The sequence below is a fragment of the Anabrus simplex genome, chromosome 1 (genome assembly GCF_040414725.1).
Source record: "Anabrus simplex isolate iqAnaSimp1 chromosome 1, ASM4041472v1, whole genome shotgun sequence".
NCBI lineage: Eukaryota > Metazoa > Arthropoda > Insecta > Orthoptera > Tettigoniidae > Anabrus > Anabrus simplex.
Window position 1 is genome coordinate 898,635,858 of NC_090265.1, and position 19,138 is coordinate 898,654,995.

A 19,138-nucleotide genomic window follows, 5' to 3' on the forward strand; every position below is an offset into this window, starting at 1 on the left:
ACACATCCCTTCTGGATAATGACACCCTCTTTGCCCTTCCCAACAACAATCTATTCTAAGATATATCCTATTACACCATAAATTTGCACATTACGAGTTCTGTCATAAAACATTCTTAGTTACTTGTTTCCCCACGCAGCAGGTGCTTTTGTGTGGGATTTTTCTCATAGCATTCTCCCCCCCCCCCCCCTGTGAGGACATTTTCACCTCATGAACAATAAGCGATTCCAGTGTAGATGTGATTATTGTAGGCCTGATCATTCTGTTTTTTTCCTATTAACACTGAAAACTCTTTCTGTGTCAGGTACACTTAAAACTGCAATAATACAAGATTACATTTTTTAGTGAATGGGAGAGTAGAGTTACTTCATTCGCAATTAATTTCACGACGCTCACGTGTAGTGAAAGGAAGTGATGATCGAGTAAGTATTGTTGCCAACTCACAAAATTTGAAACGAAGAGAGTCGAGTACCAATGCTCTAAAAGATTCAATTCTCCTCGTTTCCTTATTTTTTTCCGTAGATATTATACTTTCATTATAATGTCGCTTTTCCGTAATAATTTACTCTTGGACCGTAATGCCGTAATCGTCAGGGCAAATCCGTAATAATTACGGATAATCCGTAACAGTTGGCACCTCTGCTTAGATTAATGTTATAAAAACTGAAAAATGGTGCTTCTATTAACGGATGAATACGGTATGTCCATTTTATCTGGCAGAAGAACGTATTTCCAGATTTTTTCTCAATTCCCTGACATTTCCCGGTTTCCCCGGTTTTTCATATGGGTGGACACCCTGTTTTTGTAAGGAGTGAATGTCTTGAAATGCATAATATTGTGTGGGTGCTTTTTTTCCCAGACGTTAGTTTTTATTTTGTAAAATAAAATGTTAATAAGAGCATTTTAGTCATTTTTTGACGTACAAAACAAAATTCACACCTCCAGTTTTCTTTCAGATCTCAAATGGCTAAGGTGCGGTGGGCCAATAACTCGCATACCTGAAATGAACTTATTACAGACACCGGACAAAATTTATGCCAGTCGGATTTCACGGAGATTGCAATAAAATACCAGACAAGAATTGGATTCGCTGGGCTGAGTGGCTCAGATGGTTGAGCGCTGGCCTTCTGACCCAAACTTGTCAGGTTCGATCCTGACTCTGTCCAGTGGTATTTGAAGGAGCTCAAATACGTCAGCCTCATGTCGGTAGATTTACTGGCACATAAAAAACTCCTGCGGGACTAAATTCCGGCACCCCGGCGTTTCCGAAAACCGTAAATGTAGTTAGTGGGACGTAAAGCCAATAACATGATTAAGAATTGAATTCTGGAATGTGAAAACTACTGTATGTATGAAACTGGCAGACTGAGAGAAGAAATGGCAGAAATTAAATAAAGTGGTGATACTTGGGTTGAGTGAAACAAGATTGACAGGCTAAAGAGAAGTGAAGAAGCAGCAAATGAAAATCATTCAAATGAAGTGGATGTCTTACTCACAAAGAAAGAAAAATTGAATAATAGAATGGACCCCTGTATCACACAGGATAATTACTGTACGAATACGAACCAAAGTTAGACCTGTGACCATAGTCCAGTGCTATGTGCCAACAGAGTTAGCAGAACAGGAAGAAAGGAGGAGTTTTATGATAGGCTAACAACATGGCATGGATAAAGAAGGATATTGTGATTTTAATGGGAGACCTAAATGCAAAAACTGGTCATTTAAATGAAGGAAGAGGGGTAGACAGGGAATAGAAGAAAATAATAATGGCCAGAGATTCATACACCTGTGCAATAATTTTGGACTGGTTATAGGTGGACCACTGTTCCCACAAAAGAACTGCCACAAGAACTTGTGGATGTCACCTGATCTCTAGACAGAAAATTAAACTGATCACTTGGCAATAAGCAAAAGATGGCAACTTTCACTCCTGGATGTAAGGAATAAACATGGAGCAGATGAAGGGAGCGATCATCGCCTTATGATTGCTAATATTTGATTGAAGGTTGCAGTACCAATAAAACAGGCAGTTGTATGAATGAAACATTTCAACTCCGAGAAATTTGGAAACACGGAAGTCCAAAATCAATTAAACATATAACTGAAGAACAGGTTTAAGATCCTCATAACCAGATGAAGAGGTAAACACTAAATGGAACACAGTCAAAGAACTCTCTTAAAAGATGTGAAGAGATAATAGGTTACAAAGAACCAGGGAGGAAAGAATATATATCAGATGACACTTGGGAATCAATCCAAAAGTGAAGAGAGTGCATGGCACTGGTAACTCTAGTCAAACAAACTATATCCATACCATCTAGACCTTTGGGAGGCCACACATCAAAGTCCTGTACAGCAATGGATAATGTGAAGAAAATGGAGGTGGATTGGACACACCCTGAGAAGACCACAAGAAAGTATCGCAAGACAGGCATTGAACTGGAATCTGCAAGGTAGTCGAAGGCAAGAGACTAAGGATCACCCGGAAGAGAACCATACACAGGGAGATAGCTGGAGTCAACAAGATATGGAGAGAAGTGAAAGCACTGACAGTAGATAGAACAAGCTGGAGAAATTCTATGAGGCCCAATGTTCCTCCTAGGAATTAAGGGAAATAAGTAATTTTTTACTGCTGGATACTGAAATGTAGTTAGATGCTTTCTCCTTTTAAAATTAAATTAATTGTATAAAATATAATACAGTAATCCATACCTACACATTTGTTACCCGGCAGTGCATTAAAAAATAAAATTCCACTATTTACACTTATTCTGTTAAGTCCCTTGAAAAGTATAAAAGAAGGATTTCACTGCATTTAATTTTTCATAGTAAAATTCTTATGATTTCAATAATGAGTAACTTCTATACAAATTTTGAAAATTATTAACATTCATCCGAGTAAATTGTACATAATGAAAAAAAAAAAGATGATTCTCAATCTGATATGAATAACATTTTTAGTGTAAAAATAAGAAGGGAGAGCTGATGCTATGACGAAAGAATTAAGGAGGTAATAGATACTGAGAAAGGGCTGATGACCTGGATGTTAGGCCCCTTTTAAACAAAGAAGATACTGAGAAATAGATATTAAACATTTTTAGTGTCAATCTGATCTTAGCTAGTCATGAATTATTTTCTAGGCCTCCATTCATGCCCATCCAGATGAACACTGCTGGAAGGATACTTACTCACCTATAGTACCAATCAATCAATCAATCAATCAATCAATCAATCAATCAATCAATCAATCAATCAATCAATCAATCAATCAATCAATCAATCAATAAAAAAGGATAATATTATATTGCCCTTTTACACTGCACTAGAATGATTTGTTTTTGGCAACAAGGGTTTTTTAACAGAATTAGAAGATGGAAAGATGCAAAATATTAAATTAAATTTTAAATTAAACAACATTTCTTACCTGAATAAATAGACCATCAAAAGGCCATTACTGCTGATCGCTTGTCCCTATTCTTGCTCCTAGATATAGTTCTTGCCTTGAAAGCAGCAGCATTCATAAGATGCTACAAACATACAATTAAAATCACAACTTTAGTAACAACTAAAAAGATTACTTTCTTTTTGATTGCATTAACTAGTAAGTATAGGAAATTTATAACTGAAGGGTTCAGGAGTAAAAGATGGTAAGCGCCCTTTCCATACCTTTGGAGTTAAGCCCACCAGGTGTGTCTTATCAAACAAGTTTACATTATTTATTTTATTTATCGTATGGCAAGTATACAAAAGAAAAAGAAAATTTACACTATATACAAGGACAACAATGTTTGTAGCTTTCACATTTACAAATCAATGTCAAGTTGCTGTAGCCATTCTAAGAAGGGGGATGCAGCACTGATGACATCTTGGGCTGGTCCACCATACTTCCTCACAGGGCACTCCTCAATAATGGGCTGAACTGACTGGAAAGGGGCTCCGCAGTCACAGGCAGGACGGCTGATAGTCTACACAAATAGGCGACCGAACTAGATGCTGGATCTCTCACGGTCAATCAAAGTTACATCAGAAGAAGTTTACACTGATATGTCAAACTAACTGAAAATCATACCAATATATAGCGGTAACAGCTTTGGATTTTATGGCATCCATTCATTTGCAGTAAAACTCTTTGACATTCAAAACAATACATAATAGTGTGCGCAAGAATCTATTCCAAACAAAATGTTAAACATCTTCAGATGAGAATTTTGCTCATATGAATTCTAATATTACCAGTGAATTCATTCCCAAGGAAGACGACAAACAGAGAAAGTACGATGAATAATCCAGATGCAGAGACAACAAAGGTAAGAAAATTGAGAATGAAGCAAAACTGAAATTAACCTATTGACTGGAATTTACAATCAGAAGATTATGCAAGCAAACAGGAGAAAGCAAAGAGACGGAAAGATAGTGGACTATCTAATAATAAGCACAGCAGAAAAGATAAGAAAATTATAGACAGAGAATTGGATCCAGATTGTAAGTGTCCATGGAAATGTTTCGACAGGTGTAAAGAGAAAAAAAGGAAGGAAATCTTTAGTACATTTTGGAAATTTGGTTTCAACAATATCCAGAACACATACCTTGTAGGGCTAATTTGTGTGTCTGCAGTTCAACAAAAACACACAAGGGCAATGCTTTTGAACAAAACTGTGCTAGCATAGAAAGTAGACAACCTAGTAAACAGAAACTCCCATTTGTTATACATTTAGAATATACATGTAAAGTATATAACTCACGTTACTAAAGTGATGTTATAAAAGTCGGCAGAAAAATATTTATTTCCATGCAAGAATAATTTGTTGAAATGAAATGCCGTGTGGCCTCTGGAGAGTTATGGTGCAGGTATTTTTTTATTTGACGCCCGTAGACAACCTGCATGTCATGATCTAGGGAAAATAACCAATTATGGTTAAAATTCCCGACCCTGCCAGGCATCGAACCCGGGACCCTGTGACCAAAGGCCAGCACGCTAACCACTTAGCCATGGATCTGGACATGAACAATTTGTTAAGAAAGTATTAATAATAATGGCGTGCGGCCTCCGAAGAGGTCCGTTGCAGTCTTTCCAGTTGACGCCGTATAGGCGATCTGTGCGTTTGTGAGGATAGGGCCCCATCTATGATGAAGATGGAATATTCACCCAGCCCCCGAGCCATCGGAATTAACCAATGAAGGGTAATCCCCAACCTGGATGGGAATCAAACCACACCGCAAGTTAAAACTGTGACCGTTTTGCCAATTTCCAATAAAAGGGAAACATGTCTCATAAAATTTGATGCAGAATTTGTTGCAGCAGTGAATGAGCATATTTCCTTTCTTCCTCGCTATAAAGTTTAGTATATCCGCAATAAGGAATATAAATGTCAACAGAATACTCGTAAATAACCTACTGTTATGAACACTATCATGACTGGTCTTGCAAAGAAGAAAACTATCACACCCGTTTCCGGCCACAAATACTTTAAAAATTTCACAGAAGAATCCAACATTCCCTCAAGTCCCCCAAAACTGGCACATGCAATGAATGTGATTCATTCAAGAAGAGGCAGAAAAGTAAAAGCTAGTCACAGTGCGAGAAGGGAAGAAGTTGGTCAGCAAGCCATGTCCTACTATCCAGAGAAAGTCAGATGTGATCCAGAACTGCTTGTTGTAACGTTTGAATTACAGTAAGCACTACTTGTGCCTGAACTTCCAGCAGGTCCAGCATTTTTATTAAAGGAAACTTTCTACATATCATTTAAATGTACAAAACCTTAGAGAAAACCATTGTTTTCTTCGGATGAGACAACAGTTGGCAAGGACTCATAAGACACTGGAAATTGTTTGAAAATATATTTCAAAGAAATCTGTTAGGGTAAAAACTTATCAGTGATAATTGCTGCAGAATTTTATAATAATTACTCTATGGTGTTAATTGCCTCCCATGCTGGTATCTTCATTTTGTTGCGATGTGGGAGCTTGTGTGTCTAAGTGAAGCTGAGAGCTATGCAGGCAGGAGTGTAAGCTCCTGGCATGGTCTCCCAAGCCGGAGAGGGAAAAAGTGATAGGCCAGACTACGAGGGATACCCTGGTCCACCAGGTTGAGGGTTGATCATGGGGCTAACAACTCCAAATTGGAAAAATAAAGTGTTACAAAACTCAAAGATAAGAATAGCTGGACTTATGATAATGGTAAACGATCTGTGCAAGGTAATGGAAGATGCAAACGGAAATATGATATATATATATATATATATATATATATATATATATATATATCAATTTGGAATGTACGAACCTTGACTAAACCAGAAGGTCTAAACAGTCTGAAACAAGAAATGGAAATATTGGAATAGCAGCAATTCAGGAAGTCAGATGGAAAGGAAATGATGTTTTCAGAAGTGGTAAATATACAATTCTGTATAGTGGAGGAGCTAGATGTAAAATACTGTAGGTGCCACAGACTTTCTTGTGGATCACAGATATAAGTCAGCAGTTTTGAATTTCAAGCCTGTAAATGAAAGAATATGTACTCTAAGGATAAAGGCCCATTTTTTAAAAATATCACCTTTGTGTATTATATGCACCTACAGAAGATGCTGAGGAAAAAGAGAAAGATATGTTCTATAGACAACTGGAAGACAACTGGAAAATGACATGGAATGCATCCCAAGACAAGATATAAAAATCATACTTGGAAGATTTCAATGCTAAGGTGGGCAAAGAAGAATCCTATAGCGAGACAGTTGGGAAGGAGAGTTTGCATGATTTGTCAGATGATAATGGAGAGAGGCTGATTGATTTTGCCATGGGAAACTTGATGGTGGTGAAGAGTACATGGCTCCAGAGAAAGAATATCCAGAACGCTACTTGGTGTTCACCAGATGGTAGCACCTGCAACTCTTAGAGTGCCGGGGTTTCGCGCTACTCTGCAGGCTAGCGAAAAGTACCAGGAGTGCCATCGCGCTTTACATTGCAGCTGTCCATCTAAGTCGTAATAGTTTGCACGTAACTGACAGATGGCAGCTCCAGTCGGCATCACTGTAGTAGAAACTACATAGTTTCTAAACCTACCACCAGAATCTGTGTGGCAAGTTGTGTTGATGTTATGATTTTTTTCTATTTCAGCTGTTTGGCGCGTACCTGTAGACCATGTGTTTGTAATAATGGCGACTAGCTCTCGTACTGTTTTAAAATGATGATTTGGTAGAGCATGTTAATTCATTGAGTGATGATTCTGATTATGTCGAATCAGGCGATGATTCAGATAATACGGAGAGTGATGATAATGCCGGTAATGTTTCAAACATAATGATAGTGGTGATGTTATCTGACCTACTCGTGTGACAGTGATGCATGAAATTTCCAATTCAGGCAGTAATGATAGCGACGGTCACGCATGCTATCAGCAACATCTACCTGGAGTGCCATCAAACTTACAACAACGAGGTGTACAGCAAAGTTAATCTGCAAAAGAAATGTCAGTATCAGCATAACTACTTTCTGTTCAGATGGTAACAAAAATTGGACGGCAACAAAACATTTAATTTCATACATTCTTGAAACTTGAGAATATTTGTAAACTGTGGATAGCTGGTGGCCGATGTGGTTGAGCATATCTATGTCTATATACCACTGGTTTATGACTGTAAAGGTATGTGATTTACCCTCCCACTGCACACATCTATAATGATTACATAGTTTGCAAACCAGGGTCACGGTGACCCTTATATCATTACTCTAATTACCATAATATGCGATGCACTCAAACCCAATAGCGATCATTGTATTATATTGGTTGATCATACATTCATCTTGTCTTGGGATGCATACCTTGTTCCACCTTGTCAATACTATTAACAGTTTTGTTGTTATTAAAAGCCGTACGTTTTGAGAAACTTAAACCGTTTTCTTCAGTGGCATAAAATTACCAAATATACTCCTGTACTTGTTACATCATTATAATACCAAAATCTTAACGTACTGAAATAATTTTAAACATCTATTGCAACTGTTGAAATGTTTGTTTAAATGATTTAAAAACATTAACTGCGTCACCTTATAAACATCTAATCTTAGATTATCGTTAACAATACAAAACATATACTGAAATTTTCCACAAGAGTCTGTATCTTTATAAAATTCTAGACTGAATGCATTGAAAAATGTTAATTAGCAACTCTTACTGTCTCAACCACTTCATTTACTTCATGGTCCTTCTCAATCTTTCCAGTTTGACCATTATGGTTAAAATAATTAATGGTTGTTCAGTCATCTTTTCATTGGTTTGCAAGGAAGCTGGACAAATCTTTCAGAAATTGCCTTTGAGGACATTTCTCCCTGTGATTTACAAAGAGGGATAGTACCATGGCATTTACTGGTATTCCTGCCAGGTCTATGACTGCAAACCAGAAATGTAAGGGCCATTGCACCGTTGCACCGTTGTTCTTGCAACTGAGTATGTGTGACATAGCTGGTCAAAAGTATCTGTACCACCCTTAGTCATATTGTACATGCGAATCATCCATGGCTTTTCCATTTCTGGATATATGGAAATATCTCTATGCATGGCTGACTCTGGCGTTCAAAGCAAGGTTTAATATTATACGAATGGTACAATATTTGGTGTAAACACATTTCTATAAAGAATGTTGGAATATTTCAATAGCCTATAAACATTCCTAAATGTATAACAAAAGGTTGTTTTTGTATACCAGGGGCCTGTTCCACGAACGAACTTTGCAACTTTTCAACTTTGCACTTTTCACTTTTCAAAGCTTGCAAAGTGCAAAGTCTTTCTGTTCCACCATGAACTAGGTTGTACTTTTCAATTTCTTTGCAAAGTGAAAAGTCTTTGCGAATGAGTGATCCGATCGAGTTTATTCCATGAGCAAACAGTATAGGCCTAATACTCTTATGATTTTAATGCTTTACTTTTCGCGGCGAACTTGGCAGTATAATTGTCATACCGTTGTTTTTATCATGGGAAAGAAATGTTATTACAAGAAGCTGGCTGTGCTGTGACTATGTCATAAATAATAGTGTAATACCAAAGGAATGGAAGGAATCTATAATAATACCAATTTATAAAGGAAAGGGTGATAAAAGGAAACCAGAGAACTACAGACCAATCAGCCTGACCAGTATAGTTTGTAAAATTCTGGAGAGTTTAATATCGAAGTACATCAGAGGGATATGTGATGATAAAAATTGGTTCATGAGGAGCCAGTATGGATTTAGAAAGAAATTTTCTTGCGAGGCACAACTGGTGGGATTTCAGCAGGACATATCAGATCAGTTGGATTCAGGAGGTCAGTTAGATTGCATAGCCATAGATCTTTCCAAAGCCTTTGATAGAGTGGAACATGGAATATTATTAAAGAAATTGGAGGGAATAGGATTGGAGGTAAGGGTTACACATTGGATAAAAGCATTTCTAAATTCAAGGGTTCAGAAAGTCAAAGTAGGAAATAATGTATCTCAGGAAGAGAAAGTCTGGAAGGGAATTGCACAGGGTAGTATAATCGGTCCGTTACTTTTCTTAATATACGCAAATGATTTAGGGAACAATATAACATCAAAAATAAGATTGTATGCAGATGACATAATTGTTTATAGAGAAATAAACAACATTGAGGATTGTTCAGAATTACAAAGGGACCTTGAAAGTATCCAACAATGGGTTGAAGAAAATAATACGAAGGTTAATGGAGGCAAATCAACTGTTACAACTTTTACAAACAGGAGCTTTAAAACTGAATTTGAATATACTTTGGATGAGGTAGTTATCCCAAAAGATGGCAAGTGCAAATACTTAGGTGTGAGATTTGAAAGTAATTTGCACTGGAAGGGTCATATTGATGACATTGTTGGGAAAGCATACAGATCATTACATGTCATAATGAGGCTACTTAAAGGATGCAACAAAGAATTAAAAGAAAAAAGTTACTTGAGTATGGTTCGTCCATTATTGGAATATGCAAACAGTGTTTGGGATCCTCACCAAGAATACCTAATAAAAGAAATAGATAGTGTGCAGAGGAAAGCAGCAAGATTTGTAACAGGGGATTTCAGGAGAAAGAGTAGTGTATCAGAAATGTTAAAGGAACTTGGGTGGGAAACTTTAAGTAAGAGAAGGGAGAAAACTAGACTTACAGGATTATATAGAGCCTATACAGGAGAAGCAGCATGGGGAGATATCCGTGAGAAGCTTCAGTTGGAAAATAATTATATCGGCAGGACTGACCACAAATATAAAATTAGAAGGAATTTTAGCAGAAGCGATTGGGGTAAATTTTCATTCATTGGGAAGGGTGTGAAGGAGTGGAACAGTTTACCAGGGGTAGTGTTTGATCCTTTTCCAAAATCTGTACAGATATTTAAGAAGAGAATAAACAGCAACAGAGAAAATAAATGAAGTGTTAGAGGGCATTCGACCAGTGCAGGTTATTGTAAATAAAAAAATGTGTGTGAATAAATTAATTCCATCCCCTGGTCTAAGGAGTTTGGACAGCCAAAGTAGGGGACTGCCTGTAGGGGTGAAGTACAGTGGGGACTTCGAGGGCCCTGGGACCGCTACGGTAGCTGTGAAGGCCCTTCAGGAACTCTGAAAAGTGGTGGCAAAAGGGGCTCTGGTTAAGACGCAGCAGGTTGTTATGCTACTTAGGATCCAGAACGGGTAAAAAAAAAAAAAAAAAAAAAAAAAAGTAAATAAATAAATGCAATGTAAATATTAATGTTATACCAGTTGTATAGTATCATTTGAAGTAATTCCACATACTGTATATCAGTTGACTATATTTGTAAGTAGTACAGGAGATATTATAAGTAGAATTTTGTAAACAATATAAATTTATTAAGGATGAGCTGTGTGTTTAATAGAAAACATTGTTAGCGTAAATTGTATAATATTGTATTATAGGAGAAATTTTCTTCTCTTGTTAATTTAATATTTAGTGCTTGACAATAATGTATTTTAGTGTACCATTTGCCACCGAGGTAGACACCTCATTTGCAAATAAAGAGATTTTGATTTGATTTGAAGTTGTCAAGGAGAAACATAACATCCTTTTTTGACAACTTTAAAGATAACCTCTCAAATGACACACATCAATGTTAACGAGAGTACCGTCAACACATACACACACAGAAGGACATTCACCCTTCATTAGAAATCCTGTCGCTATATTAAGCGGATTATCAGGCCAACGTACTGTTAGGAAATATTACATTTACTATAACATCTACGACTTTGGTAACGGTTCTGCAAATAATTGATTTTGATGTCCCATGCATTGCTGTTACACAGTACAGCTGGGCACCATTTACTAAAAAATGTAAACATATAAGATTTTGTTCTTTTTCGGAAAGGAATTTACTTCTTTATGTTTCAATAAATGACCGATCATTTCAAGAATATAGTCAGCCTCTATTGGGATAATACGAAATCACTCGCGATATTACGTCGAAGTGAGGTTATGAAAATTAATCCTGTCTTTGTACGTTCTATTATTGGATTCTTCATCACTGTCCTCACTTGATGCTAACAAAAGCTCACGTCGTAACGTGTTTATATCACTAAACCAAATTCTACGCCAAGAAACTAATGTACACTGACTGACAGAGCAAATGCAACACCAAGAAGGAGTGGTCAGAACTTTATGCCAATTGCAGGGTAGACTGACGTCACTGAGGTATGCTCATGATGTGAAATGCGCCGCTGTGCTGCGCACGTAGCGAACGATAAATGGGACACGGCGTTGGCGAATGGCCCACTTCATACCGTGATTTCTCAGCCGACAGTCATTGTAGAACGTGTTGTCGTGTGCCACAGGACACGTGTATAGCTAAGAATGCCAGGCCGCCGTCAACGGAGGCATTTCCAGCAGACAGACGACTTTACGAGGGGTATGGTGATCGGGCTGAGAAGGGCAGGTTGGTCACTTCGTCAAATCGCAGCCAATACCCATAGGGATGTGTCCACGGTGCAGCGCCTGCGGCGAAGATGGTCGGCGCAGGGACATGTGGCACGTGCGAGGGGTCCAGGCGCAGCCCGAGTGACGTCAGCACGCGAGGATCGGCGCATCTGCCGCCAAGCGGTGGCAGCCCCGCACGCCACGTCAACCGCCATTCTTCAGCATGTGCAAGACACCCTGGCTGTTCCAATATCGACCAGAACAATTTCCCGTCGATTGGTTGAAGGAGGCCTGCACTCCCGGCGTCCGCTCAGAAGACTACCATTGACTCCACAGCATAGACGTGCACGCCTGGCATGGTGCCGGGCTAGAGCGACTTGGATGAGGGAATGGCGGAACGTCGTGTTCTCCGATCAGTCACGCTTCTGTTCTGTCAGTGATAGTCACCGCAGACGAGTGTAGCGTCGGCGTGGAGAAAGGTCAAATCTGGCAGTAACTGTGGAGCGCCCTACCGCTAGACAACGCGGCATCATGGTTTGGGGCGCTATTGCGTATGATTTCACGTCATCTCTAGTGCGTATTCAAGGCACGTTAAATGCCCACCGCTACGTGCAGCATGTGCTGCGGCCGGTGGCACTCCCGTACCTTCAGGGGCTGCCCAATGCTCTGTTTCAGCAGGATAATGCCCGCCCACACACTGCTCGCATCTCCCAACAGGCTCTACGAGGTGTACAGATGCTTCCGTGGCCAGCGTACTCTCCGGATCTCTCACCAATCGAACACGTGTGGGATCTCATTGGACGCCGTTTGCAAACTCTGCCCCAGCCTCGTACGGACGACCAACTGTGGCAAATGGTTGACAGAGAATGGAGAACCATCCCTCAGGACACCATCCGCACTCTTATTGACTCTGTACCTCGACGTGTTTCTGCGTGCATCGCCGCTCGCGGTGGTCCTACATCCTACTGAGTCGATGCCGTGCGCATTGTGTAACCTGCATATCGGTTTGAAATAAACATCAATTATTCGTCCGTGCCGTCTCTGTTTTTTCCCCAACTTTCATCCCTTTTGAACCACTCCTTCTTGGTGTTGCATTTGCTCTGTCGGTCAGTGTATATACTTGTTAATTAACATATGAAAAGGGAATCATCTCTTTGCAAGATTTCTGAAAACTTTTCACTTCATTTCTTTGCACTTTGCATTTTTGTACCAATGGAGGAACATAACAGGCTTGAAAAGTGAAAAGATTTCTAACTTTTCACTGTTCACTTTGCAAGCTAAATCTGAAAAGCGATGGTGGAACAAAATCTGAACTGAAAAGTGCAAAGTGAAAAGTTGCAAAGTTCGTTTGTGGAATAGGCCCCAGGTTATGCACTTTCTATGATCACACCAGATTTGGTTCTGAATCAATAAACAAATTCACGAAACTTTTTTTACTTTGTGCTTGCTTATCTTTTACTCTCAAACCCTTCATTTACAGAGAAATCATACAGTTGGAAGATTTGTTATAACACAAAATTTTACTCACTAATAACACTACTCAATTACTCAGTTTTATCAGGTGTTAAAACCCAAATTTAGCACCCTGAAACCCGGTGACATCTCATGCTGTTGTATGAAGATTATAAAAAAAAGAAAAAAGAAAAAGAGGGGCATATATATAAAGAAAAAAGGGGAACTATCAAACCAGTCTCTGAAGGATTTTAACCAGAAAACAAATATTTACATCACGTCTAAACATCAACTGCATCACATACACATCTCAACAGGAATTCAATAGCAAAAAAAAGTAATGTGAAATGACCTTTCTTTAATCCTTTTCACCCAAATATTTTCCTAGTCATATTTTCTCTCAAATTGTAATATCAGTACTTTTTTCAACCAGTTTAATATTGCACTAACACATCAAAGGTTTTTGACCTGATGTGAAAATGGAAAACCACAGGAAACCTAAATCTGTTTTTGCTGCGTCATTCACATTTTCCCTGCATTAAATTTAGTGGGACATATGCTACAGCATGTTTATCATTCTCTGGAATCATCATCTTGAAACATATTTTGCACAAACGCAATAACATAAAGAACTTGAAATAAATGTTCAGTATCATAAGTCAAACAAGCTAGATTATAAAGTGCCAATCTGTGAATTGGGTTATATCAGAAATCCCATTGTACACAGTTCACTACAAGAAATACTACAACCAACAAAAATATACTACACTGCTCACAGCAAGCTATCAGTCAATCACTCTTCAAACTAATGCCAGTATTCATCAGGGACCTTATGAATAAGTTCCCAGTTTCTTTAGCAAATGGAAGTGTCATCCGAATACGTATGCTGGTCAACTAGGATGCACAGAAACAAGCACCAATGACACATTACATTCTGTGCAGAATTCTTTTCCGTGATAATTCTGCTTTTCCATAATAATTTCTCCTTAACACTGGGCAAAATCCATAATAACTGCAGGCAGTCCATAATAGTTAGCATCTCTACATTATGTAAATTACATGGGTAACTTTTAAAACACTGGGCGTTTAGAAAATAACATTAAGATAAGAGTTATTGTCTTTTTAATTTATAACACACACCTCAAAAAAAAGTTTTGCACCACCTATATTTTTTGTGTTTGTGAAGGATGCTTACTTTAAAAGTAGTTGCACGGCAGACATCCGAATGACTTGTAACATTACCTGTTCGTGGATGTGGAGGTAATACACGCAGTCTCAGAACAGCCAATTTAAGATATTACTAAAATTTATTAGGATCAACCTATTCAATACAATAGAATTTACAAAATTAGGACTTACATTCTATTAAATTAAAATTTGAAGGGACATGTTTCGCCCTTTAAAAGGGCATCATCAGCCTTTTTACACTCATACTTAAAGAATTAAAGAAAAAAATCAGGATCCTGATTGTCATGGTAAAAAATATAAAATGAGAATATAAGATTAGAGTGAAATTATACAATGTGAGAAATTGTTATGAGTTCTTAAATAATAATTTACAATTAAAACTTCACTTAAAATGTTTGTGAAGAAAAAATTTGAAGTTGGTATGATATTACACTAGTAATTTCAAAAATGATTTTATAAATTAGACAAACTAGGCCTTAACCACATAATAATAACAAGAAGGTCTATGGCTAAAGTTGCCGTATCAAAGTTCGAGTGAAATGTTATGTGAGATGTTCATCGTGTGATTTTAAAGATTTTGAATAGGCAAGCGGAATAATAATGATGCTAGTATTTTCAAAGGTATCCCGAATATGAGTTTATGGCACAGCATAGAGGTAAAACGGATATATTAGCGGATGAATGAACAAAGCAAATTACTTTACGATTGGCAGATTTCATAACTATTAATAACTTCAGATATTGTGGTGAATTATTTAAGACTTTAAAATTAACGTCGTCAGATAATATTTTTTTCTTAATGTGTTTGCGGAACCAACAAAGATTGATAAGATGTGTGTTACTTGTAATTCTCTGTCATGTTGTCTAACAAGATGATTATTATATTTTCTTCATGATTACTTAAATGGAATATTCTTCCAAAATTTTATTGCAATCTTTCATTTTAAAATTACAATTTAAGAGCCTTTACATAGTTAGGTAGGACGTGGGAATTACACTGTTTGAGCTGATGTTGGAAGAGATCTGACCGGTATTTGCCAAATGGCCATGCCTGTGAGTGGTTTTTCTTGCGAACCACCTACATCCACGAACGGTCACAATACTAACTGCAAAAGCTGTGTCAGTATTGGAGATGGTCACTCTGAATGGTTGAATACAACCAAAGGAGTACAACTGGGAAGTGCTTTATCACCTCTTCTATTCATAGCAGTTATGGATACCATTTTAAAGGAACTAGAAGGAAAAGGTAATAAAGATCGTCAGGCTCTGGTGTTTGCAGATGATGTGGCAATATGGGATGAAACAAAGGAGGGAGTGCAAAATAATCTGAATGTATGGTGTCAGAAGTTTGATGATTATGGAATGAAATCGAACCAATCAGAAACAGTAGCATTTAAAATCAGCAGAAATAATACAGAATGCAACATAAAAATACAGGACCACCAAGTTGAAGTAGTACACCAATTCAGATATTTAGAAAACATAATGGCTGGTAATAATAGAGGTGGGATAGAAATAACAAACAGAGTAACCAAAGGCTCTAACTTTTATAGTATCTTTAGACACCTACTATGGGATGAGAAGGTCCCACAAAGAACAAAAAATGACTCTGTACAAGTCATATTTCATTCCCAACCTTACATATTCTCTGGAAACCTGCACACTAACATCAAAAGGATTGTAGTAGGATTCAAGCCTGTGAAATGAAATTTCTTAGAACTGCCCTCCAAATGACACGACTTGATCACGTGAAAAATGATGAGTTCCGATCTAAACTAGGTCTAAATGATTCGATGGAGGAAAGACTTAGGTCATCTAGACTTAAATGGTTTGGGCATGTTAAACGAATAGCACAAGGTCACCATGTGCTTATTTGGAAAAGAGAATAACAGGTAGAAAGAAGACCAGCTGGAAGACCAAGAAGAAGATGGATGGACCAACTGAGGGAAGATGTGGAGAGAAGAGGATGGATTTGGGAATGTCATGGACAATAAAATCTTTTTGAATAGGCAACTTTGGAAGACGCTCATTTTCATCATCATCATGTTATTTGCTTTACGTCCCACTAACTACTTTTTAAGGTCTTCGGAGACGCCGAGGTACCGGAATTTAGTCCCGCAGGAGTTCCTTTACGTGCCAGTAAATCTATCGACACGGGGCTGTCGTATTTGAGCACCTTCAAATACCACCGGACTGAGCCAGGATCGAACCTACGCTCATTTTCAAACACCCTACCCGGCTCACTGGAAGGGCAAACCAATGATGACTGCAATTCTGTTAAAGGTCTGTTACCATGACTCAAAATTCACTTACTAACCTATAATGAGACACAAGAACTACATTAGTGAATATCCAATGAATTCAGAACCAAGACAACAAAAAGTGAAGGATCTTAAATCCAAATTGCAATAATCTGTTTACAAAGCCTGTTCAGCAATCAAGTAACACATCACCTTACATAATGTCCTGTTTGCTAAATGAAAGGAACAATTCAGTAATAATGAAGTAGTTACAAAATTAATGACCAGTGCTGCTGAAACTCTGTTGTACAGATAAAATATGAAATTATCTCTTTCATTCACTTAGGCCCGGTTTCACAGTATACGCTTAAGCCTTGGATCGGGCCTAAGCGGGAGCTTAAACTCTGGACGAGTTTCACAGTGGGGAGTGCAAGTGGTAAGCCGAGCTTATCTGTGACTGGCTTAAGCTGTATGAAACTGAGGTTTAAGCTAAGGATTCAGTTCAGATGGTAGAGCGCTGGCCCTCTTATAGCCCAACTTGGCAGGTTCGATCCTGTCTTAGTCCTGTGGTGAAGGTGCTCAAATTCATAGTTAGTGGGACGTAAAACCAATAGCATTAACATTAAATAACTTATATTTCTGAATATATTTCGAGGCACAAGAGACAAAAATGTCGGTCGGTCACTTGCTTTCTTGGCTTACGCTGCGTGAACCATCAACGATAGACCCCAAGTGTAAGTGTACGAATTGTAGAGCATAGAAACCTCTACAAAAAAGTACGCGATGGTATATACCTATTTCCAACCGTTTGCCCTCTAGAAGCGATTTTATGCTATACTCAGCGGTAAAAAAATATAACTCCTTAACATTAAATAAATATTTCGACATTGTCCTCGAATTCCTCATCGAAATAAATTGTTTGACCTCATCCAGTATTTTATAAGGATTACAATAACCTTGTCAGGACATTATTTGCATGAATGGTTCAGAAGTTATGGCCATTTTAGACTGTAGTGGTAATGCGTGTCAGCAGGACGGGCGAGTGACCTTTTTTAAACTTTATTTTTGTTACTATTATTGGAATCACATTTTCCGTTCATTTTTCTAAATTATCTTGGCTGATAAACGATGTATAACCTACAAGCCAATCAATCATAGGCTACGGATGTAAACAAAGATGAGAATTGAATCATTGCGCATGCGCAAGCATTACCAACTTCGGAGATGTTCAGCTTAGTAAAGCTGCACATGGTCCCCCTACTGTGAAACTCGTAGTGTTTAAGACAAAGAGTAAGCCTTGCTTAAGCGGCGTGCGTGGCTTACTAAAGCTTCGGCTTAAACTCAAACTGTGAAACCGGGCCTTAGTGGTGGTGATTTTCATTTTAAGAGGAAATACAACTAGGTAACCATCCCCTCTGAACATATTAAGTGGGAACTACTATACATTGAAAATAGAATAAAACTATTTATCCAATGGAGGAATTTGAAAACGAATTATAACACAAAACAAAAATTATTTTATTAAGCTGAAAAGGACATGGGGACATTATTTACCTGAGTAACAGACTCTTGGAACGTATATGCTCTTGATTAATCTACTCTCACACATAAAGCTAATGACAAGATCAGCAGTATTCTTGTCATCGGCTAGTACGAGTTCAAGTGTCTCCTGCAGGCTGAAATTCCGTCTTAGACCACAGAGATCAATGCACTCTGCGAAGATGTGGGCCACGGTGAATTAAGCACCACAAGAACACATTGGGGAGGTTTTCCCTCTTTTCCCACCAAGTTGTTGCCAAGTGGGTACTGGCATAATTCTCGCCCTGGCTTATTTCACGCACCCCAATTTCTCAAGGATGAAATAGGGGAAAAATTATTCCAGGCCTATTTCACACATCCCATTCGACAATAATATTAGTTGTAGTTATGAATCTCTACCCCTCTAAAGCATGAAAAACTCTTTCTACCCCTATTTTGGCTTCTCTGTTAACAAGTTGCCTCTAGGTCACTAGCACTGGAGCAATGCTTTGAGTAAGGGTGCACTTGGCTCCTACCACTCTTCCCATATTCCCGCACGATACTGGCTCCCAGTTTCAAATTTAGCAATGTTTACGGGTTGGTTAGCTCCTGCGTGAGAGTAGAAGCAAGTAGCAATGATGTACCATTAGTGAGTTCTTAGTGCAGCATTCTTCTTTTGAGTGTGATGGATAAGTATTCAAGCAATACAGCTGGATTTAAACACTCCATAGTACAGTACTCAGAGGAACACAGTTACAGGGCAGCAGATTTTAAATTCATAATGTCTAAATTTAATGTACAAAATTGGCATTAGCAAAAGAACGAACTTCAAGAAATCAA

At 38.1% G+C, this 19,138-nt stretch overlaps 1 protein-coding gene across 2 annotated transcripts in view; it reads right to left on the bottom strand.

The window, feature by feature from the left end:
- Ifrd1 (Interferon-related developmental regulator 1) overlaps positions 1-19,138 on the bottom strand; it is a 168,104-nt gene that overhangs the window by 10,696 nt on the left and 138,270 nt on the right. For both annotated transcript variants that reach the window (XM_067136610.2, XM_067136609.2), the window contains exon 9: positions 3,425-3,527. In XM_067136610.2, coding sequence (XP_066992711.1) covers positions 3,441-3,527 — 87 coding nt within the window. In that variant the 3' untranslated portion in view covers positions 3,425-3,440. The remainder of the gene's footprint in view (positions 1-3,424; positions 3,528-19,138) is intronic.